Source organism: Varanus komodoensis, unplaced genomic scaffold, assembly GCF_004798865.1.
Source record: "Varanus komodoensis strain SLA01 unplaced genomic scaffold, ASM479886v1 scaffold8, whole genome shotgun sequence".
Lineage (NCBI taxonomy): Eukaryota > Metazoa > Chordata > Lepidosauria > Squamata > Varanidae > Varanus > Varanus komodoensis.
In genome coordinates, this window is record NW_025336481.1 from 31767552 (window position 1) to 31792107 (window position 24556).

Consider the following 24556-nt stretch of genomic DNA (forward strand, 5'->3'; position numbering starts at 1 on the left):
AAATGGAGAGAACCTGTTTCCCAGCTCCAGATTGGTGCCAGGAGAAGGAGGCGGCCGTGCTGGCCTCCTCCTCCTGTGGGTGACATACCTCCATGTCTCCGTGGCTGCTCCTCCTGTGGCCTCTCCCTCAACCCTCTGTCCAGAGGGGGGGCTGCTCCCGGGGGGCCTGGGGAGCTCTCTCGGCCCTCAGGCACCTCACCTCCTCCTCTAGCAGGGTCACCAGCTTGCACCGAGGGCAAGTGTAACCCTGCCTCTCCTGGGGGAGAAGGGCGAACATGTTGCAGGTGTTGCAGCGGACAGCAACACCCGTGACTCCCACCAAGGCCATCTCCTGGTCTGCCACTGGGATCCCTTCCGAGACCTTACCTTGGTCCCCCGCCTTGTCCGTCCTGCAGTTCCCCTCACTTGCCCAGTTCTCCCAGTCAAAAACCCACACCCACACACACACGATAAAATAAAATTTAAATTGGAGGAAAAGCAAAGCAAAGCACAGTGCAGCACCAAAAACAAAGAAAGAATAACATAGCAATAAAAACAAAAACCCTCGGCGTTCCAGGGAAGGGAGTCCCTGGGCAGCCTGGGCCAAAGCTAAGGGACACAGATAAGGGACGACGCCTTATCAGTCCTTCAGGCCGGTGGCCCCGCCTGCCTGCTTCCTCCTGGCCCCAATAGCCTCTCTGGCCCCGCCTCCCTTCCTCTCTGCTGCTCCTGGCCCTCTGCTCCCCTGTCCAGCTCCTACCTTGCCTTCGCCTGTCCCCTGGCCACTCAGCCCTCTCTCCCAGCCTGCGCCTCGGCTGCTCTGCCAAGAGTATTGTCTGTCTATTAATGACAGTCCCCTAAGTTTTAAACATTCTAGAATGGCAGCAAGATATGGAATCTAAAACACAGACATGGAGTGTCTTTTCATTTTGGGACAGAATAAATATCATTTTTTAAAAATGAAAGCTGAATATTTCAGGAAGTGGCTTGAAATATGCCTGAGGGACCTAGCTCCCTCTCCCATGACCATAGCTCTAAAAAAACCCATGCTGATAACAACTCCAAGACTTTCATTTGCTCCATCTTTTATGTGGTTGCATTTTCATAATGGTGACTGCACGCACCCTGCATGTACTGCAGCTCATTGCAAGCAATATAGCCCATGGGGAGTCCAGCATGGTGTGCAAACCAGCCATCCAACAAAGCTGAATGGTAGAAGATGTGGAACAGACAAAAGGAACACACACAGTGCACGGTTAAGCTATGGTGCTTGCTTTAAAAGATTAGATGAATTCAGAGGCTTTTTGCGAATGGGGCAGCATAAAAATGGTTTAAATAAATAAATAAATAGAGTATAACACCATCATTGTTACTCATTGTGTTGCTCTGATTACACTGGAAAAGAGATTTTTAAAATCTAATAAAAGAGCTGAAGTTTTATGAGAGGAGAGATGCCTGTTCTAAGATTATAGACTAAGTGTGCTTTTCCTTTATTATAGTTTAATTCTTATGTAGAGTTAGGGCACAGTCATATGTCCCATGGCCCTGGTGCACATAACCACTCTCTGCACTGAGGGGTTTATGTGCATTCTATCCCCCGAATGAAGCAGTCTCCACCACTGCTGTGCATTGCACTAGGTATTTTATCCAGACAGCTGGAGTCTGCTGCTTAGATAAAGCTCCAGTGAGGGAGAGGGAAAGAAGCTGGGATTTCCACAGGAAGATGTGCAAGTTCTTGGCCCCAACCTCCTTCCCTCCCTGTCATGTCAGCAGGCTAAAGATGGTGACTTTGTTTAAAACTTATAGGATTAATCTGCTGATTTCTTTAGTTGGGTGACAGTCCTAGTATTACAGTTGTCTGCAAGGTACCATTTAAGTCCTACTTAAATGGAGTTGGTTTCCTCTAACAACTATTAAAACAGGTTCAGATCAGCATTAAGATATGAAAGTGTAACAAAACCCAAAAACACTGTTTTAAGCTTTTGGTGTAAATATTTTAAATTAAGACTACTTGGTGTTTTAATATGATACTCAAGTTTTACATTTCATTTTTTAAAAAGGAATCCTTCTTCAAATATAGTGAATAATTCTGCCAATAAAGTCCAGATTACATTTTAAAAAATCTGATAGTACAGGAAGTAACACTCAAAATTATGTCAGATGTTCCATTCTTTAAGAAAAGTTCCACCTCAAAAAAAGAGCAGTATAAAAGGAGCTATAGATAAATATGTATCCATGTGGCAGTCTGGATATGTATTCCTGCGGCAGCAGTTTCCATCAATACTTTCAGTTTCATAATTCTTGAATAATCACTCTGCTCTTGGCTAAGTTGTTTGAGCAGTGTGATTAGAAATGCGCTTTGTCCTTAATGTAAGTGTGTGGAACCCTCAACGTACTAAGTGGCACAGCAAAGAGCGCTGTATTTTTTTCCGCAGAGCAGTTGGAAAACCTGACTTTCTTATGATAGAAGTGGTGCAGCTGACTGAAAAGGCACTGTAGAACTTCTTGACCTGGATGCACTTCTTGTCTGGACAGAGCTTGTCTCCTCCCAGTTTCCTTCGGATTTCAGCAATCTTTCCAAACCCTAGCAAATTAGAAATGTTAGGAAAGTAGTTAACTTAAACTGTAATGAACTAGTCCGTCTAAGTGTTTGCAGTGGAATTTCCACAGCTGGTTTGGATATAGAGCAAACTGTCCCTTCTTTGGTAAATGAGCTACAAATCTCTTCTTTAGATAAGTTTAGAAGAGATAATGCAATGTATGACAGGATAGTGCAATGGGACAATATCTTGAATTAAGTTGCTGCCTTGGTTCACACACAATGCTAATCCATGCTATGTGTTTTTGATTCTGGGTTATTGTGACCTGTGAGTCCAGCTATGCTAACAAACCATAGGCTGTTAATCACAAACAACCAAGAAAGAGAACCTTCTTTTGTTTGATCTGTAGTCAACTTTCTCATTATATGCAAACTAAGAATCTATTTAGAAGTGGTAGGCAACAGTGGGGGTGCCAGCACTACAGCACTGCAAAAGTTCGATGAAGGAGGAGGGAAACAATCCAAGGACTGAGAAAAGAAACTAGTTTCTTCCACTGTCTTCTAGGCAAACCCTGGATAGGGCAGCAAGCCATGGTTTAACATTATGCACGAGCCACTGAGTGATAGACTTGGTTCACATGAAACAACAACCTACAGTCAAACTTTGACTTTTGTTGGTTTAACTTTCATGGATTTGATTATTTGTGAGTCTGCTATCAATAATCAGATGGAATTTTTTTGGAGTTTTGCAGCCTACTGCAGAAAATCATCAACACCATAGAAAGGAAGCAAAAGGGGAGAGAGGGAGGGCCTCCAAAGCATGCCTTCTTTCCCTGCCCATCCAGAGATGAAAATATCTCCACCATTTCTTTTGTGCAAACAGGAGGCACTGCTGAGTGAAAGGAAGGACAGGAAATAAGAACATAAGTATGTAATAAATGAAGAAGAGGAGCCCTGCAGGTTCAGACCAAGGTCTGAGAGAGAGGGAGGGAGGAACAATCCCAAATGAACATACATATGGTCAATAGTATTAAGAGTTAAGGTGGTGAGGGGTAGTGATATCTGCACTTTTTCTGTTTTTGTGGGGGCCCTGTGCCCCTAACTCCCATGAATGTGGAGGGCCAACTACAGATTATAATTTGAATATGGATTATCATTGAATAATGGGTGGTTGCTGAATTGTGGGTTGTCATTAAATGTGAACCCTGCATTATGGTTTAAGTATGGATTGTAAACATGAAAACCCCGGACTTCACAACCACATTTGGGTTCTCATCATGATTTGCTCATGCTTAACAACCCATGTTTAAATCAGAATGCAATAACCCCACATAACAATAAACCATGATTCAACAACAACTGATACTCAATGCATACTCAGGTTTGTCATTACCTTCATACTGTCGCTAACTCCCCCAGTCATCAGATCCTTGCTTTGCAAGTGCACTAAGTACTCAAAAGTTGTCCTCATGGCAATTAAATGATCCTGCCAAACACAGAAATTGTTTCCTGCTGATAATATACTTATCTAGGGTTGTAAATATGCAGCAGTATGGAAACAAATGGCTGATTTGTAGTGCCAATGGACAATATCTCTGTTTCTAAAGGACCTTCTAATGACTGCATATGGAAGATAACTGGTAGTGTATAACCTCTTACCCTTTTCATACAATTGAGTCTGCACCCAGGTATTTCCTATCACCTTCTCAAAAAGCCAGTGGTATGTTTTCGTACACAATTTGTACAGTATTCTTACAGGGTAATTCATGTACCGCTATGAATAAGCTCCAGTGAGCTCAATGGGGCCTACTTCCAGGAAACTATTGAATTGCATCTCAATTTCAGTTTCACATTAAATGTGGAACAACCATCCTGACTTTAGTCAATTACAGTGCTGATTGCAACAACTAGTGGTTCAGGAACATGGATATTCATGTGGAAATATTACTCATCAATACAATTTTGCCAAGTAGCCTGATTCTGTTAACCTGTCACTGTAGTGGTGATTTGATCTATTTTAGTTCCAGACAAATGTTATGCCTGGACTGCAGAGCAGAGTTACTTTGACTCTGCTTTACATGACATAGATGTCTCTGCCCCATGTCCTACAGTGAGACAGTAATGCTATCTTCTGTGTTGCTGAGCCTGAAAGATTCAAATTCTTCTCCAATAGTGTTACAGATGATACAGTAACTTTCATGCTACATTCTTATGACATGGCAGAGGGGTTACTAACTGAGTGAGGATAAAATACCACCACAAAACGCTCATGTGTGCTCCAGCAGAGTTTGGAAAGGAAAGTCAATCTTGTATTTAATATACCACACAAGGTAAATGGGAAAAGGCATTTTTTTTCAAAAAGTTTGTAGATGTGTCCAGAAATGAACAGGTATCAGATCAATTCCCTGCCTCCACAAAATCTCCGTGAATGCATTTAATATAGTCTAGTCTATTTTTCAAAAATAGACTATTTTCCCACATGCAGACTTTGTCAATGCAATGTCTTTTCTCATTTGAGATCGAAATAGAGGAAATGATTGCTTACCTCTAATGAATTCTCAGAATATAGATTGTATATCTATATCATTGAGTAAAACAGAAAATGCTGCATAACATAGAAAGAGGTATAAAGAAGTTGGCATGCTAGATTACATTTTTTACAGAAAGTTGCTCTTCCTATTAAATTTACATTAAGGTCCAGTCATCTCTCTTGAGTGCTAACCTGCATTGTTTTTAAGCTTTTTATTGAGTAATACCAAATATTGTGCAAAAATACTTCTGCCCATGCAACAGAATGTGTTAGGGAAATCCAACATGTGGGCTCAAGCTCATGCATAACCTTTTATGTCATTGGAACCTCCAATCAAGCAGGAATTCTGATCACATGGCAGCCTATGTGTGCAAGATGCTACTGTGTAGCCTTTCCCAGTGGAGATATCTGTGCCAGCATGCAGATGGCTAGTAGCTGGGCCCACAGCACAGTCTGCCTGGGACATTAGGAATTAAGAAATAAGGTTCTTCCAAATATGAAACATGGTGAGTTAGAAGGCTATAGGCACAGCATTCTGTATACTATAAACACTTATTTAACTTGCATCTTTGCTCTTAACCCAGCATGTCAGTGTCAAATGCTGTTGTCAACAATCAGTGTAACAGCTAGAAAAGATTAACAGAGGTTAAGCAGGGGCTATGACTACATATCGTCATGGTTCATACATTCATTTTCAGTCCCTTCATCCTGTGAGCATACTACCAGTCCAGATGCTACATTATAATGACAGGATACCGCAGAGCATCCAAAGCTTTAGATTTGTACATGGTGTCCTTGTATGGACAATATTGGCATAGTTGTGCATGTCCAGATAAAATGTGTGATGGGAGTTTTTGTAACAGTGTTGTTTATATGAACTTCACATAGCCTCATATCTAGATTCCCATGTCACCAGCTAAGCAGATACATTTGGTTGTGTCATTCTATAGCGATAATTTAGTATTTCAAAGACTCAGTGCATAGTTTAGCTGAAATACCCGTTAGGAAAGTTCTATACAAGCTTTAATTTGGACATGGTTAGAAATGCCATTTTATATGCACATATTTATACATTGGCCATATTGAGCTACAGTATAGCTTGGCTAAGTAAGAACAATTAACATGCAAAAGATGAATGAGTTCACACAATCTAGTTAATGTTGCAACTGGCTAAATATGGTATGTTTTACAGATCATGGGAATGTTTGTCTCAGAAAAATGTAGCATATGGGATACTCTGATCCTAAATCTTAGCAATTTCAATACCAGAACAAATCTACAATTTGGAAATTGTGTGTAAGAGAGGTACCATTTTTATGCAAATTAATTGATGTAAGGAAAAGTAATACAGAAATTTATGCTGTGGTACAGCGGTGAATCCATTCAATTATAAAGAAAAAGATTATGCTAGTGCAGTAAATTTTAAGGTCAGATTATAAATTTGCAAACCTATTTACCTGGGAGTAAATCATGCATATGAACTGCAAAGCATTTTAAATGGTGGTAGGTATATTGTCCTAGCTGCTTGCTATAATAGGTTAAAACAATTAACTGGAAGTAACCAATGGGCTTTAATGAGAAAAGGAACTCTCTATTTTCATATGGCCTGCTGTTAAGAATCAATGCACACTTCTTTGATTAAAGCAAAATGTTAACCATACATTAGACTGATGCATTTATATAAAAGAATCTCAAGTTTTCTTAATGTTGTTCATACTTGACACAACTCTAGCCTCTAGTAGTTTATTAGGTTATAGCACTGCTAGCCACCAAACAGATATATACACTTCTGCTGGGCAAAATGTTATGTGAAAAAAGAGGAGAAATGTTATATTTCATTATCACTGATTACCTGCTAAACATCACCCAAAATATTTACTGAAAAGCAGTAATTAGATAGGAGAGTTTTAAAACTGTTTTCAAATAAGATTTTTTTTATTACACATTCTTTGAAGGATTGATTGTTGCAGTTTGCCTGGAATTGCCTAGAAAAAAAGACAATTTTCTTTAAAAAACAAAACCAGAAGTAAAATTCATTGCAGGAGACAGTTTGTAGTATACAAACCTACACAATCATCTTGCTGCAGGAACTGATCCAGTAAGTCACAAAAGCTAAGACTGATAATTAATTAATGGTAGTTTAGTTTAAACTAATTTAAAAAAATAAAACAAGTCTTCTAGTCAATTCTATATCAATATTGATGACTTCTTGAAATAATTTTCCCAGTTATTTTGATGTATGCCTTTTTCTGAGTATAAAGCACCTGTCAGCAAAGCATCCCATACATATTTCAGTAGAATGATTATTTTAATAAATCTTTAATTGCCAGAAATGTTTACAGTTCAGTGGGATCAGATTTTGAAAAGCTAATTTCAAAATAAGAAACCCTGTGTAATGCCTCTTGGTTGCAAATGTCACACAAATAATTTCAGTATGTTTTTAAGATTAACTAATTTTCCATTTCCTGGTATGGCTTATGCTAAAAATATCTAATGATAGAGGGAACAATTTCCCATGCAAGTACAGCTGAATAAATAGAACCCTCCTTCATGTTCTTTTTTCCTATTTGGCTAAGCCTAATATTCTGTTCAGGAGTACTTGCAGAAATGAGCCATGCTGTAAAGTGTGAAACCGAAATGAGCATGTGAAAAGTATCCTTAGGTCAGCCTCCCATTAAATGCAGTGGCTGGCCCACTATGGCATGCATATGTATAAGAACAAGTCCAGGAGGGAGGGAAAAGGCCCATTGGTTTCTGAGCAGATCCCTTCCTTCCTATTTGATTGTTCCTGTCCTAAATTTTTAGGCATTGCCACTGATCTTATTACTTATAATGTAAACCTGTCTTCCTTGTCTAACTTTACACCCAATAATTTCATCATTTGTATTTTTCAGATTATATTAACTTAAAATTGACTTTTGTATATATCAGAAAACAAAACATACCTGGTGGGTTATGTATTAAAGAAATATGGTGGTAACTGGATATTTCTTCACAGATTTTCTTGGGATCATCTAGGTGATCATTTTGTCCTTGACTTCCAAAACTGTACCTTCGCTTATACTGCTCATTGACCAATGTAGTAACTTGGTCCCTGAGGATAGCATTATTCCTATGAAGACGGCGTGCTTCAAATTGTAATATGTCTCTTTCATTCTCTGTTGACCGCATTTCATTTTCCATCAATAAGAGTTCCTCATTCAGTTGTCTTATTTTATTTTTGCATTCGGAAACCTCCTGTTTATATTCATGCAGCTCCTTTTTAAGAAGCCAGTTGTCATCTGTAATGTCTGTTAGAACCTTTCTCTGCCTTTCACATTCTCTTTCCATGTTGGATAAATTAGATTTCAAAGCTCCAATTTCTATTTTTGCATTTTTACACTCAGTTAGAAGGTTTTCCTCAGCATTAGCTCTGCTTGACTGGGCCTCTGAAAGCTGCTTCTGTAGGAATTCTTTAGCATTGATTGCTTCCTGCAATCTTTTATCAAGATTCAATTTTTCCTCTTTAAGTGATTGTATCCTTGTATGAAGAGCTTCCAGATCAGAATTAACTGCCTTCTCATTATTTTTCAGTTGCTGTATTTCATTCCTGTTCAGTCCAAGTTCCTTTTCTAACAAACTATTCTTATCTGTAAGCTGACCTATTTCCTCCTGCAGCATTTTATTTTCTTCTTGAAACACTGAAAGTTTTGTTTTTAAAGATTCAATAGTCACAGTAAGATCAACTTTTTCTTTGGTAAAAGAAGCCAAACTTTCCTGTGCGTTTTGGTCTTTCTTCTGTAAATCATTTATTTCTCGCATCAGTCGCTGGTTTTGAGCATAAAGCTGATCCTGATTTTCTTCCAGAGTAGACTTTTGCTGTAGAAGTTCCTTGCATTTCTTCAGCAGTCTTTTCACTTCTTTAAGACATTCCTTGCAGTCTCCTTCTGATTTCACTAGCCTCCCTTGGAGGTTGTTCTTCTCATCATGTAAATCCTTAATCTGCTTCTGATATTTTGAGTTTTGTTCTGTGAGAGACTGCATAATGTCAGTCAGAGGTTTCATTTGATTCTTGAGATCGCCATTTTCATGTTCAAGGTTGATCACTTTTTTCTGAATGCATTCTGACTCCCTTAATGACATTGGTAACAATCTTGCTTTTTTAATATAGTCATCAGACACAGCATTGACATCACAGAATTCCAAAATTTCATGTTGCAATTCTTTCTGTGGACTGAGCAGTTGCTTCTGTCTGTCTATTTGTCTTTCTTCCATGTGTTCTGTAAATAATAATTGATCTTTTTCCACTTTGGATAAGAATTGTAACTGTGGCTTGTCAACAGCATTGCCTTTCATCAGAAGTTCTTTATCCAGGTACTTGTTTTCAAATGCTGTTTGTACCTCATTTTGATTATGTTCTCTAGAAGAAACCATGGAAATATGAAACTCACCTACTGAATCCTCCAGTTCTGAAATTTTCCTGGATTTAAAATCCTCATTTGATGCATCAACGGCTTTCTCTATTAAATCCTGTTCTGACAGATAACCAGAATCGTTGTCTTTGCCACACACATTAAGAGAATTTTGAAGTTCAAAGGTACCTGACAGTTCATGCCTAGGGGACTTTTTGTTGTCTTTCATATCTTTGAAGTAATAACTCATATTTTCTATCAAGTGTTCCTCCTCCTCCTCCTCATGCTTATATAATGCCATGGACATTTTATGTTCATCATAATTTCTGATCTTCCTTGGAGAAGTCACCCTTTCTGTTTCCAAATGGACAACTGATGGGGAACAAATGTTGTCAGCAGAGTTCTTCAGAACTTGGTCACTATGTGAAGACAGAACAGCTTTATTTCTAGATGATTGGGTATGGATTTCTGGCTTTCCAACTGTGTTATATTTTAACAAAATATGATGTGGAGTATTTTCAGTTGTGATAGTATTTCCTACTATAGCACTGACATTGTTTTCTGGATAGTGGCTGGTAGCAGAACTGCTTTCAGGATGAAGTTGCTTCTTAAAATGAGATCCTTCTTGATATGCTCTTGACTGAGAGACAGATAACAATCACATCAATAGGCCTTCAGTACTTAACAATAGAAGAGATATGGCACCACTGCTAAATTGCACAGGGTGCAATGAAGGTGGCTAATTACTTTAAAAAGTTGATACAGAATACAACTTGTAATGAATAAAAGAGATGGTGATTGGGATGGTAGTGGGCAACCCCTCGCCCCACATTTGAGATATTAACCTGAAATATCTACCTCCTTTTCCACTTAATTTATTTATTTATTTATTATATTTATATCCTCCCCTCTTGCTTTCAAGGAACTCAAGGCAGTTTACACAACTCTCCTCCTCTCAATCCTATTTTCACAACAACAGTCCTGTGGGGTAGGTTGGGCTGAGAGTCCGTGACAAGCCCAAAGTCATCCAGTTAGTTCCATGGAGAGTAGAACCCAGATGACTTCAGTCCGTCCCACACTCTTAATCACTGCACCACAGTGCATTTAGGATGATTAGTCTGAGTGCAGGGTCTGCTTAATATAATTACTGCCTAGTTTCTGAGGCAGTTTATAAATGATGGTTAAGTGGAAAGGAAAAGCAATTCAGGGAACTGGTTATTATTTATTTTGTTACACTTTCCATTTTGTTGGTCAAATCTGCTAACATTTCTCAGACTCCACATACATTTCTAAGTTCCCATTAAAAGTTATGACATGGCTATATGAATTATGATGGAGTATATGTAGGATACCATCAAGAAAGTGTGGTGAACCTGTATTTGTGTCACAGAAGTGGGCAGCTATCACATTCTTCTGCTTCTTCATTGATGCTATTCTTATGTTGTAACTTTTGTTTTAGCATTTCTAGACTCTTGGGAGAAAGCGATCTTCATTCCTCCTATGTAATTTGCACCCTTTAAGATTAATAACAGATTTTTAAAAATTATACATACACAGCCCTTCCACTGAGAGAGCAGCTTACTTGGACGTCCCAAGCAATCTCCTATCCAGGCAGCAGCCAGACTGCCTCCTGCTTAGACTTTCTTGTGATAGCAGCATGTATACCTACAATAATATTTGGTGCTTATATGGAGCTTTTTCAAAGTGCAAATTTACTGACTTGAAGGAAACGAATGAAAAAAAGCCATTACCAACAAAAGGTGCGCAGGAAGACAGTGATGCTATGTAATACTAGCACAATCACTATCTGTACAACTCGCACTGTTATTTCACTGGTCATTTCAGAACTAAACAGCTGATAGTTTTTAAACCCCATGAGTACCTCAAGTTTAGGACTTGGATTATTTAAATTATTCCCAACCAGGGGTATATTAAAATATTACACTAAAGAGACAGTTCTGGTGATATTTATGTCTAGAATTCTTCTTGACTGTGTGTCATATAAAATTTATTACATCCCAGATAGTGTATAGTGTCACTTCTGGGAGTCTTGAGTGATTTGTTTTGTAAGCACCTTTCTACAACACATTTATTCTTTATTTTATGGAACATTATAGTACATATTTCATGGAATGGTTTCTGAATCAGAAGTGAAGGATGAGTGATCCTGGGGACTGGAAAATTTTAAGTCCTTTGGTTCCTTCCAACTCCATTATTTCAGAAAACAACATTCCACAGAAAATCAGTTCTTGCTTACATAACACATTTGTCAGTAAGAAAGACAACATACCATAGCAATGCTGATAGGTGTGCTGGTCAAAAATGAATGGTCTGGATTAAATTCTGGACTTTTCATGTCAGTTATATTTTTATTAAGTATCTCGTTGATTTCAGACTGAACCTGATGAAATAAACAATGAGATGATTAGTTTTTTCTGTCCTGTATTCCTTTTGTTATTGCTATATTGGGTATAGCTATTTAGTAGGGACATGTCTTTTCTTAAAACACTTAGGAATACAACTATACTACAGTCTACTTTTAACTTACTTGCAGGTAAGTTGTATAGAACTGAAGCCTTTCTAAAATTTAAATATTTATCTGAACTACTGTTGGACAGATCATGGTATTTCTGATTACATGAACATATTTTCAGTATAGAACTTGTGAACAAACCTTAAAAATAACAGCTGAAGAATTACTGTTGTTTTGAGCATGGGCTGTCCCTTCTTGCTTCCACAAGGGAATGCCCCAAAGCTTATCCACACACAGATATTTAACCACTGCTGAAAGGAGCTGAAATGGTTGGAAATAGAAAATTAAGGCTGATGGGACAATTTAAATAGCCTGGTACTCCACGGGTGATTTTTATTGAGTCTTGCAATGAATCTGAGTTACACCGATCTACTATTTGTGGTATCTTCAGTAGTATTTAGAATGAGTGTGCAGCTAAGTAATTTTAGATCCTGGACTCAGTGATTTATGGAGGATCCCTTTAGACAGCCCTGTACATTATTTCAGTTGTATACAACTAATATTTCTCTTTGTCTCCCATACACATGCCATTTCTCATTTTAACTGAACTTAAATCAAAGTACCATAATTACTAGAAGAACAGTATGGAATCTGTTTTAGCAGCACCAATTACCTGCTGCTCTCCAGGTGATCATTGGGAGGCAAGTTGCAGGACCATGGGCTTTGGTCCCAAGGTCCAGCCTTTGCTATATCACAGTTTAGAATGTTCATTTTTGGCCTTCAACTCCGGGATTTCAATTTTTTATAACAGTATTGCGCTGCCCACAAGCTAGAAGCTTCTGAGAAGGTGGGAAGTGGGGGGGTATAGCTTTCTAGGGGTTCTATTTCACATTCCCTACTACAAAGGGCAAATCACTGTTGCTCAATTTCTCCCTTGCTTTCCATTCTGAAAAGCTGCTGGCTGTCTACCTTTTGGAGATGGGAAACCAAATGACAGATGTTCATTACAATAAATTTTGAGGGTGCAAGACTAATCAGAGGAGTGGGTAAGTTCAGGCTTCCGGGAGCCATTTTGCCCCCCAGTGGTAGCCTGCACTACTGCCATGCAGTTAAATTCGGCAGTGGCAGCAAAATACAAAACTGTAATTTGATGCTGGTTTTGGAAAAGTGCTACAGACAATTTTTGGCAACAAACTGCTATGGCTGGCCAAAATGGCCAAATTTTTCTTAAAGCAAAAGGTGGCCATTTCAGCTTTTTGTAGAGTCTGCCACTCAAGTTTAGCAGCCAATCTCCAATGTTTTTATCATCTCCATATTTTGGTGGTATACCAGTGGTGGGTAGTGGAGAATCACAAACACTCCCCTGAACTAAAAAAAGGCTAGAAGCTTTGGTGATCATGGCCTGTTTGTTGGCTTCCTATAAGCATCTGGTTGTCCATTTTGGGAATGTAAGGTGAACTAGATAGGCAAATAGTCATCCAAAAAATCTTACAAATCAAAAAGCTTAACAGGGCAAGGCAAACAAGGACAAGTTGAAGCCTTTAGAAGGCACGTTGTGTATTAAAGGAAAGGGTAAGCTGTATCTTCCTTAGTGAGCAGATTTTCTTTCAAAGGTCTTGCTATGCCAACAATTCATTACGACAAACTTTTACTGGAATAGGGAAATGCTTTCAATTTTATCCTCCATCAGTGAAAGAATATACAGTGTGAAGATCCATGGGGAGAGCAAAAGACAGTAGTGAAATGTCTAGCAGGTATACTGAAGGGAGATGGGAGGCTTTGCAGAAAGACTAATGCTTTTTCCTTTTCCCATTCTGTTTTCTGGGTGTGTCATATCTTTTTAGATTGTAAGCCGGCAGGCAGAGGCTATATTTTGTTTAATGGATTATATGAAAGCTGCTCTGGGAACCACCTTAGCTGAGGAGAAACATAAAAGCATTTCACATTAAGCAGATTTATAGCAGACAGCATGGAAGAAGTGGGAGCAAGCGGGAACTGGTCTTAACTCCATCCCCTTTCAGTGTGTCGTACTCCTGTTCAGTGCTTTACTTTCTGACTTACTCCACGTTTAGTAAGTTTGCATGGCCACTGATTACAGAGAAAACTTTTCAGATAGTGATAAGCTCTGTAATTTTTTTGATTTCCCATTTACATGCCCCAGTGTGATTAGAGAGAAATGCAGCCACAGAGAAAAGCAGTATTTAATTTGCTATGAAAGAAAGTAGTAGTGAGGGGAAACAGTTAAAAGAATAGGTAAGCACAGAATTATTACTGGGATTGAGTTGAGATTAATACACATAAATGATTGCATATGTTTTTCTTCAATGATCTGCTTATTACAAATACAGTATGACCACATTTTCCTCCTTTTTCATGAATATTTAGGGATTGCTCTTACCATGTTTACATTCTTCAAAGTTTGTTGTCGAAGGGCTTGAAATGATTCTAGCTGTTGTTGTAGGATCTAGTTTGTAAAAACAGTTAACAGAAAACTTAAGACATACATGATGTAAACTGTGTTTGTTGTTCCCATACCTAGACTACATGTCTAATTGTCGTTTTATGATTTTTTTAAAGACAAGAACAGCAAGCTATTCTAGTTTGCAGAGGAAAGTGTTGCCAAACAGCTGATACTCATGGCATGTTTCCTGTTAGGCTCTGGCCCCAAACCTTTTAACCCTATGTATACTTTTGCCAATAGTTATACAGACAGATTTTAACATGTGCTATGCATATTCAAATCTGATCTACATGCATGACATTTGCTGCCCAAAGACAGATAATCTTATCTTTGAATCAGGTGACTCAAACACTTGTCCAGAACAGGATAATAAGGTACAGCTCCATTCTCTTTTTATCCCAGAGAAAAATCCTGAATGGTTTAGCAAAGTTTAAATCTTTTCTTTTTGTCTTTATAATGTAAAGGGGGGACTAGAGGGGGAGGTTCTAATGGTTCAGTTAATTCACTCTAAAAATATCTATCTTTATGTCCATCCGTCTTCCTTAAAAAAGAAGGTATGTCTCCAGCCTGAGATTATAGTGTGAAAGTAACTCCAAAACCACCAACTTCTCCATTCATTTCAAGGGATCCTGAATGGAATAGCATATGATATATTTAGGATGCAATCCTATGGCCTATACATATTCTCTGAGCAACAACAGGATACTGAGAATCTCCCCTCAAAGGACGGAGGCCACACTCTGGCCTTGGAAGGGGGCGAAGATCCACACCCTGCCTCCTTTGGGTCAGTGTAGAAAGAACAAAGTGAGCTGGTTAGAAAAGCCACTTGGAGAAAGAGGTGTTCTGGTGGGCAGTTTGGAGAGAAGAGGCCACGATATGAGATATCCTGAGCCTCCATTTTTCCTCCAAGCCCATCTAGTGAAAATCAGGAAAGACAGAGGACAAGTTAGTGAGGATCCCCTTCTCTCCTATTCTGCTGGCTTCAGCCCAGCAGGGCATAGGAATTTCAGAAGCCTCCCAGTTCGGAGGGTTATGAGCAGTGTGAGTGCAGTACTACTGACTTAAAGTTGACTAGTGTAGACCTATTTTGTTATGGCAGCCTTTCTCAACCTTCTGTCCTCCAGATCCTTTGGACTATAATTCCCAGCATTCCTGACCATCATATCCAATGCTGCCTATAAATGTTAAAGAAATACGTTTAAAACTCAAACCATCAAAATATATAAGGCTACCAACTGACCAGATCAAGTTACTACCTATAACAGTAGTTTGATCTTTTAAAAAATCACCCAGTGTAGCTTTTCATGTCATTGGATATGGTTAACGGTGCAATAAGAGGTGGCGAAGAGGTTGACAACTCTAAAAACACAATGTAAAAACAAGATAAAAGTCCAAAGACTTCAGTAATTTTGAAATCCAAATGGAAGTTCCCTCTCTCCTAGCCATTATTCATATGTATCTACAGGCTTGTAACCTTTTGTCCTAGTTATCCAAACTATATAAGCTTACTTTTAATGCTGATTGTGGCTGGACTGGACCATCTCTTCCTGAAGTAGATTGAGCTGAAAAATTAATTTAACAAGACTTGCAGCAATAGTGTTGATAGGTCTGGAGGCTTTAAACCTTGGCACTTAGACGAGGGTGACAATATGCAGCCTCTAGGCTTCATGCAGCCCTCTTTGCCATTGCTTCCTGAGTGCAACCCCCACCATGCAGTGAAAAAGTATTTTTTTAATACCAAAAATGGGACTTCTAATTAAACAAAGCATTAAAAGACTCAAGTTTGCTTTCCTGAAGCAAAACTTTGATTTTTTCAGCACTTGGAAGTAAAATCTTAAAACAGTAAAATTTTGAGAACTTTTTTTTACCTGACCTCATGGGGAATCTGAGGGGCGGGAGAATGGCCCCTAGACTCCTCAAGTATCAGTCCAAGACTTAGACAAGCAATCTGCCAGAACGGAAAGCATCTTGGTGCAGAGTTAGGCTTATTCCTTTCCTATATGCTGTGTTTGCTAGGTGCTTGTTTAATTCTTGATAAGAGATGTAATCACACATTACTTTTCTACTCCTGCCATTAAAGATCCAACTGTTCTAACAAGAGTTTGCAAAGAATGACCTAGCTAATATTGGGAGATTTACTACTGCATTTTGTTCATGGGAAATGAAGAAAGAATATGACACAGACCTGCCACTTCTCCATTCACCTTATTATGTAACAATTTGCCAGCTGTTCCACAGCCACATCATTTAGGCCAGTGATGGACAACTTGCTGGTTTGATGTAATGGTGATAAGCTATGTCAAACAGTCCCCATGGATAATTCACAGACTTAAAATTTCCTGGACACTACCACTGGTCACTGAAAGTACATTTTATGGGCATTTCTTGGGGGCAGGGGGTGTATTTGGATCGCAGCTATGGCACAAGGATTCATGGTTTTCCATGCTGCAACCTCAGATCCAAATCATACACCCCCTCCTTTCTTATAAAGGTTGACTCTGATTAAAATAACACACACATTGGGATTCTAAGAAAATAATAATGTAGTGCTGTAGTGGACTACAGAAAAGCATACTGAAACACTTAAATGTTTCACTCTTGGGCCTTATTTTTGTACAGGGTGAACAGAACTGAAATGCCACAGAAATCGTCAGTGCAGCAAACTACAGAATGCTTCAAGGAGAAAGGGCAAGAATCGAAAAAGGCAGAGTGTCTGCCCTGCACTGATGATAATGCACATACTATCCCGTTGTGATGAAGGGAAGAATCAGCTGCTATCTCACAGAGGATGGATGCAATGGCATCGCACAGTGTCATGTCCTGAGGTGACATAACCACCCATCACCGTGTCCATTATGCTGGGCGGGGGTGGGGGAGTGGGGACGGCGGCGAAGGAATAGCCGTATTGGAGAGATGAGGCTCCGGTTGGGTGAGAAGTTGACTCACGGGTGGCTCGTAGTTCTTGGCTCTCCGACGCAGGGGCCTGCGCAGAGGGCAAGGCCTTCTCTTCTCCCCACAGGATCTCGCAGCTGGGGCTGCCTCTTTCGGAGCACTCCTGGATTCCTGCAACACAGCCTGGGTAAATGACACGACTCCCTCGGCAATCTTCCTTCGCTCCCCGCCCGACCCTCTTTTGACCCTATTAGGCGCCTAACTCACTATAGCCAACACCGGCTCTCATCGCGTCCTGCGTCGCCGGCGCGCCGGTCGCCCCATTCAAATTGCGGCTGGCTCTGACACCCAAACCGCCGCCCGCCCAAAGCTACCGGACGTTGCTCAGCAACGAATCTCCATAGAGACGGGAACGGGGAGAACAACGGCTGCGGGAAGGAGCCCCTCGTGTCTGCTCTTGCGCCCCCTGGAGGCTGCGAACTGTTCCGGCCGGACTTGCTCTTGGCGCTAGCCGCCTGGGAGTGATAAAAGCGTCGAGCAGGGAGAGTCTCTTAAAAGGTCTTTATCATTTCTCGGCATTTCACCATAGAGCTCTTGGAGAAATAGAACTGCAATTCTTCTCGCAGGGCAAAGAACAGATGGTCCCATGAGCCATTTTCCACTTATATTTAGTGTTACAATATCATTAAATATTATTTAATAATAATATTTAATATTAGACGGGGCAAACATAGGACCCTCTAATGCAAACACAACGATGACAGGGTTCTAGTGTATGGATTTAAAATTTAATGTAAATTTCACAAACTGGCTAACAACTGAGCCTAGATAACATTGTGAAGTATTAGCTACATGCAGATCCTCACCACCTCTAGGAAACCCATCATTAGTATTTTATTCTGATGTCACTATTCCACATAAGCTGGTGCTTTATTCTCTGAGGGTTCATACCATTTATTAGGTAAAGCTATCCAAATATGCTTTGGTTGATTTAAAAACAAACAGCATAACATCTATTTTCTTAAGATAAAGTAGTATAACATCTCTAGTTTTATAATACGCAGAGTGCCTAGTCTCTCCATCTCCTGCTCCTTCACTCTCTTTCTTTGATCCTTCCATAAAATAAGACTGTACTTTGTCCAACATGGAAATAGTTCCAAGTAACAGCTAGATTCTATAGTATAAAAAGCAAGGAATCCTTCGTTTCTCCCTTTCTTGGTTCCAGGAAGCCTGGGGGCAGCTCCAGGCCCCACCTGTAATGACCTCAAGCCTAAATTCAGTACCTGCAGATCTGTGCTGCTCCACGTCATCTTGGGAATCTGAACTTGCCACTGTGTTCAGATTCTGGCAATTTCTATGATGCTACTATCGAATTAACTTCCCCCCATCCCTTATAATCTGGGGGCACATGCTGCCAGATTCAATAATCAGGAAAACTCAAAAGCTTGCATATTTTTTGTCATCTCTTGGGTGGTCAGTAAAGGGTTTTGAGCACAATCTTGTGCCTGTTTAGATCGAAACAAGTTCTGCCACTACTGATATTCCTTAGCCAGTGCAACTGGCTGGGGAATGCTGGCTGGCAATTCTAGGGTCCTTTTCTTTGTAAACAAGGACCCTTGGGATTATGGGATTATGTCCTAAATCCATGTACTGGAATTTTGTAATGACTCACTGGACTGGATTCTGGTTTATTCAACTGGGGTTTTGTGTGTCTGATCCAGGTGGGAGGTCTTCAGTGGAAGGATAATTTTGTTGTGTAAATTATGTCTTTAAGAGCCATTAGATTTGCAGTAGTTATGCCTAGACTCAGATAATTGAGATAATATATGTAAACTTCGAATCTCCAAGTTCTAGCTACATTTGGCAGCATCATTAAATTTAATGAGATTAAATGAGCCAGTTTAAGTAATCGGCTGTTTCATTATTCTGTGTGGTATGAATGAGCAGTTTCTCTTTATTACTGAGTTGCTTTTGTTTCATGAAAGAAGCAGAATTGCAGGATTTGTTTTTTAGGGTGGGGGCATTATCCTTTCGTGAATCAATGGAAAGCCAGAAGTGAGTCTCAAACAAATCCAGGTGCGTTTATTGAAATCAAGCCAGTGGATTCATCCAAGGAGCATGCATAGCAGGATCGGCTTATCACATTCTGAAGTAACATACATTCCACTCTAAAGACAAAAGTCTCCATTTGGTCCAGAGTCTAAAATTACCTGACTGTGCCACTGGTTAGTGTAACAGAGTAGCTTTAATCTGATCTAGGGCACAACCCTAGGATATATTTATTGGACATTGACTGTATTGGGTAGGGGTTGAACTGTGGGCTGTTACTGAAACACAGGTTATCATGTTGTCTGAACCTTGCTGCACTAACTACAAACAATCCATGAAGTGAACCCATGATATGTTGTTAGGTTCTGAACTGTGGGTTGCCATTTGTTGTTATCTCAGTTCGGTGGAGACAACACAATAATCCATGTTTCAACATCCCTCTCCCCACTCCAGTTCAACAAGAACCCATACTCAACCCTTGATAGTGGGTTTTCATGTTGTTTGAACCCAATCTTTCCTGGACCTGAGATAATAAACCTGAGATAATGATAAAGTTTCATCTTGTGTTGTGAGTCACTCCGAGGCTTTGTTGCGATGGGGGTGGCATAAAAATGTTTTAAATAAATAAATAAATAAATAAATAAATAAGTTTCATCTCAGCATGGGAAAAATGCCTTTTTCTCAGTTCTCCATAACTACAGCCAATCCCCATTTCTCTGAGATTATGGAGAAAGCAAAACTTAAAAAAAATCCATGTACAATTTCAGTGTTATGTTTTATTAAAACTCACCCCTCCAAGCCACTAGTTTTTATTTACAGAATAAGTCAAACCTTTTTTTTTTTTTTTTGACTATGTGCTTTTGTTGGGAAGATATATTTGATATGTGGGTTACTTTGGAATAACTGGTTTGCAGAAATTTGCAGGTTCTTCCAATTCACAGCAATGTGATTCATAGTGTTTATGAATATAGTGGTTATGCTTCTAATATGTTAAAAGAAATATTCTTCAGTAGCAAATAATTGGAAGATAGATAGTGCATGTGTCAAGACCATGGCAAGCTCTAGCAGTTCAAGGAACACTATACCGCAGATCCTTTAGGAGCGAGGCTCTCGAGATTCAGGAAATAAATAGGCATGTTACTGGTGTTCTGTCAGTCTCTCCAAATAGTTCTAGTGTTTATATAGAAGACCACAGTTAGCAAAACACTTCTTCCACCTGTTCAGTAGCAGCTGAGAAGCCATTCAACCACTGGACTTAATCCAGCAAAATTACACAACAGCAAATAGGTCATTGCTATATATATATATATATGGTGAGGCAAAACATCCAAATGATGATCCCATTGTGGTTAAAAAAAAAGTGGTAGAAAAGGGTGGTATCCAAAAATGATGGCTGAAGTGGGCTGCCTCATCTGGAAATGAAAGGGCCTGGGAAAGGAATTAGCAGCTATGGCAACTGTCCTTTTATTTTCCCTCCCACATAGAACAGAGAAGACACTTTTTATACCAGGAGTTTGTGGATTTTCTTCAATCTTGTATTCACTGGCTGCATGACAGAGATAGCAAAAGTAGTTGAAGTAGTTGAATCTTTGTGGATTCGCTGTGGGAGAACTGCCAAGATGACTATGTAGGATTTTGATTATCAAAAGAAACTGACATTTGCCCTTGTAAGGCAACTTGCCGGAGATGCTGTCTCATCCAACACCTACAACTAGCCTGTCTCTGTATTTAACTTGAGCAACTTCACATCAAGTACTAGCACAAACCTCTGGCACACAACCCGGACATGGTTCTCATAACTTCTGCTACCCATGTCTCTGAGGGGAAAATGATAAGCATAATGATCGCTGCCAGTTTTATTTGCATAACCTTCTTTCTTCCTTGGAAAACTGAGTCCATTATACAAGACTTCTGGCCTTTAGCAAAAGTTTGGGATTGATGCTTCTTTCTTATAAAGATATAGTTCACATCAAACACTGCAATGGTATTCCCTGAGGGAATGTGGAATTAAGTAATCTATTTTTACCATGAAGGGATTTAGCCAGCAACTATCAACTGGCTTGCTGCTGACTTCATTGGCACAGGCCGAAACCTATTTGACCTCCGAAAGCTTTCTTCTAAAGCAGTTGAAAGTCAAACTAATTTTGATCTCTATAGAACTGACAACTGCTAATTTGAGAATGTTTCATCTTGTGTTCCTGAATGTGTCTTCCCATTTTTTCCTGGGTTACAAATGGATTGTTGAACATTCCAGAAATAAATGCTCCTGCAAAAGGCATTAAAAAGCTGTTTAATGTGTATCTGTACAGTGAAGTCCTATTGATGTGCAACTCTTTATACTTGCAAACCACCTTGGGAGTGTTCTGAAGAACTAATTGTTCAAGAACCTGCACATGCCCAGTTTTTTTTTTTAATAAACATTCTACAAATAGCACCCACCCACCTTATCATAAGCAAAGCCCACAGTCCAGCTTTAGTTGCAACTAATATCCCTGGATGGAGATGTGCATTCTTATCAGCATATATTCAGCCAGTTGATGCAAATGTGTATTCAGACTCATGCACATCTGCACACACATCATTCTCACCAGACCATGGCAAATTATTTGCCCTGGAGCACAGATAGCTGCTTTCCAAGAATTGCAACTCCAGTACCCCAACTCCGTGTGGAACTAATCACATGATTCTTTGATTCTGATATTTTCATGTATTTATTCACTTAGTTCAGAGAGCATAATTGCAATGAGGACAAGGAACTATGGTACTGAAATTGCATATTTAAATCTGGGAATAATTTTTCCTGTCTCTTCAGTATCATGTAACATTTTGAGATGTGGAACATAAGCCCATCTTATGGCATAATGCAGCCTTCCCCAACCCTGCTGATTGAGGATAATGGGTGTTCTAATCTGACACATCTAGAAGGCACTTGATTGGAAAAGGTTGGTATAAACAAAAATAGTGTTGTGTTGAACAATAAAGGGCATAATGGCTGAAGGGTAAAGACATATGCAGTATAGGAACAGCTGACCATTCTGGGACCTCTGTTTCTATACCAACATTTGTCTCTAGAATATCTCTGCAGCACTGAATGCTAATATGCAAGCCTAGCTCCAACTTGTTGGCTCATCTGTCAGTCTGCGTGGCTTCTCCAAGTTTTGTTCTTCCTCCTCTGGCTAGGAAACTGAAACTCTGCTTCTAGTCCTTCTCCAGTACCTAGCAGCCGTAGCCTTGCCTTTGCAACTGGACAAGGAGGAGCTGGTGATGGCAGTAGCAGCAAGTGAACAGGGAGGGACAAACTCAAATATCAGCATTTGGGTTCTATTCAGTGTTAGCTTGACAAGTCTCATTCATCTCAGAGGGTCTGTTCTAAGTAGGACTAATACTGGATACAACTCAGGCATTAATATAAAAACAGATTTAACACCATGTTTACAGCACAAGAGGTGTCTGTGTGCATCTTTAGCCTGAAGGATATCTTATTCTTATATAGTGCTGAGGTTACTTGTGGACTAAGTCCCTTTTCAGGAGGCTACTTGTACAGAAATTGAATGGGAAAATCTGGGCAAAGAGAGGGTTCTTTCACTGTAGGAAGCTGTAAGTAACCAACATACAAGTACTCAGCTGTGGCTTAATATAGTACATTATGTCATATTAACTTTGCACTGTGCCAGATTACACTGGGAGTTATTGTGATAATGCCTTAGGAATTATTCCATCTATACCAATTTGTCTACTAGAAACATCATCCTTCTCCCAGCTTCTCCATTCTGTTCCCCCTCCCCGCTTTTTAAAGAGCAGTATGCTGGAAGCTGCTGGAAGCCAATAACGTCTTGTCATTTGTGTGCATGCAGGTATTTGCTTCTCCAAAGAGTTAAGCATTGGGATAAACAGTAACGGCTTCATATCCCTCCGGAGGCCGCATGCGAGCCCGCGCATGCGCTTCACAGTATAATTGCCCTTCCACGAAGAAGTAGCCTTTCTGCTTCAGGTTGAGGCCGCAGTCAGAGCACACGAAACATTCCGGATGCCTGTACTTATCCCGTGCTTTTACCACTGCGCCACTGTTTTGTCAAAGAGAACAGAAAAAAGAACGACATCAAATCCCTTTCCATTCAATAAAGACATCAGGAATATAGCTTAAGAAGCAAGACTGGAAAAATTAAAATAGGACTACAGGCCGGAAGCCCAAGATTAAACTGGTGAATGCAACCCCATGTGTCAATTTCAACCACCTTCTACTTTGCAATTTCTGAGCTTCATCTATGCAGCTACTGCCATTCTGCATTGTGCAGGTCTGACAGGCACCCTCTACTGAGGCTGAATTTCATTGGAAGACAAGCAGAGCTTGCAGGACCAAGAAGCTTTGCCAACCTCACTTTGGAGCAACAGATGAGATGAGGCATTTTTTATAGTGTTGCCCCAGACCTTCAGCTTGTAACCTTTTCAAAGCATGTTCTGCTGTGAAAATGATACAATCAAATACAGAGATGCGATCCAAAATAGCAATTTGGAACATTGGATTGATTGTGTTTGTTTATTCCCTCTGGGTACCCTTTTCCTTTTGTGTCAAGTCTTTTAGATTGCAAGTTTGCAGGTCAGGACTTTCTAGTTTTGATTGAAGGTATGCAAACTGCTGTAGGAAGAGCAGGGTTAAAATGCTCTCCATAAATAAATCCATTTTTGTTTAATAGTGTGAAAGAGAAATCCCTCCAATTTCCCCCCACTAGACTGAAGTGAGTACCTTCAGATAGCTATGATATAAATTTACTATAAGTAAATAAAATATCTTACACAATTCCATTTCCACACTTGTCACACAAGGGCACCTTTGGCACACTTCCCCCAGGGGCAGCCACTTTTGTTACTGGTGCTCTCACACTTCTTGTACCACTGGGCCGCCCATCTAAAGAAAGGGCAAAAAGATGCACATCTGGTTACAGAACAGTACATAGCCAGAGATTGTTTCTACATTTCTAGAATTAAAAATTTAGAAATAATTTATAAGTGTTTATATCTCTTGAATAAAACAGACTTTACTAATAACAATTCCATGTTTTACTGTCAAAGAATGAATGCAGAACTATATTTTCAGGTAGTTTAATATGTATAAAAATGACACCCAAAGTGGATAGCAGCAGCAAAACCAAGACTAAAATAAACTAAATTAAAACACTCATAAAAACAAATAGATTAAAACAGCAGTTGAAGAAACTCAATAAGTCAAAGAGTTAACAGTTCC

The 24556-nt window shown here is 39.6% G+C and overlaps 3 protein-coding genes across 13 annotated transcripts in view; 1 reads left to right on the forward strand and 2 right to left on the reverse strand.

The window, feature by feature from the left end:
- The window catches only part of CUNH4orf47 (chromosome unknown C4orf47 homolog), a 39443-nt gene extending 19580 nt beyond the window's left edge, over positions 1 to 19863 (forward strand). For 2 of the 5 annotated variants that reach the window (XM_044455043.1, XM_044455044.1), the window contains one exon: positions 16993 to 17235. In XM_044455043.1, the coding sequence (XP_044310978.1) occupies positions 16993 to 17128 (136 nt within the window). In that variant the 3' untranslated portion in view covers positions 17129 to 17235. Of the gene's footprint in view, positions 1 to 16992; positions 17236 to 17392 lie in introns of those variants that run through there. The other 3 variants (XR_006417092.1, XM_044455042.1, XM_044455046.1) reach the window with 3 other exon arrangements.
- Positions 1567 to 17630, reverse strand: CCDC110 (coiled-coil domain containing 110). 3 transcript variants are annotated; one of them, XM_044455034.1, is made up of 8 exons: positions 17533 to 17630; positions 17320 to 17436; positions 15883 to 15935; positions 14311 to 14376; positions 11730 to 11840; positions 7994 to 10079; positions 5064 to 5096; positions 2428 to 2563 (listed from the first exon to the last, which is right to left on the reverse strand). In XM_044455034.1, the coding sequence occupies exons 1-7, from the start codon at positions 17552 to 17554 to the stop codon at positions 5077 to 5079; spliced, it is 2475 nt and encodes an 824-aa protein (XP_044310969.1). In that variant the 5' UTR covers positions 17555 to 17630; the 3' UTR covers positions 2428 to 2563; positions 5064 to 5076. The 3 variants fall into 3 exon arrangements, with proteins under 3 accessions (XP_044310967.1, XP_044310969.1, XP_044310968.1); XM_044455032.1 differs by lacking the exon at positions 5064 to 5096 and having other exon boundaries at positions 1567 to 2563; XM_044455033.1 differs by lacking the exon at positions 2428 to 2563 and having other exon boundaries at positions 5065 to 5123.
- A 1725-nt stretch (positions 19864 to 21588) lies between the features above and the next one.
- Positions 21589 to 24556, reverse strand: part of PDLIM3 (PDZ and LIM domain 3) — a 43907-nt gene continuing 40939 nt past the window's right edge. For all 5 annotated transcript variants that reach the window (XM_044455102.1, XM_044455100.1, XM_044455103.1 and 2 more), the window contains 2 exons: positions 24109 to 24220; positions 21589 to 23378 (listed from right to left, as the gene is read on the reverse strand). In XM_044455102.1, coding sequence (XP_044311037.1) covers positions 23189 to 23378; positions 24109 to 24220 — 302 coding nt within the window. In that variant the 3' untranslated portion in view covers positions 21589 to 23188. The remainder of the gene's footprint in view (positions 23379 to 24108; positions 24221 to 24556) is intronic.

What these genes read in the sequence shown, in the direction of transcription:
- CCDC110 (XM_044455032.1), bottom strand. Translation starts at nt 17,554, where the DNA reads ATGAGAGCCGGTGTTGGCTATA. An exon ending in GAGAGCCGGTGTTGGCTATA is followed by an intron (nt 17,437 to 17,532) that starts GTGAGTTAGGCG and finishes GCTGTGTTGCAG; the next exon opens with GAATCCAGGAGTGCTCCGAA. An exon ending in AGCCACAATCAGCATTAAAA is followed by an intron (nt 14,377 to 15,882) that starts GTAAGCTTATAT and finishes TTTACAAACTAG; the next exon opens with ATCCTACAACAACAGCTAGA.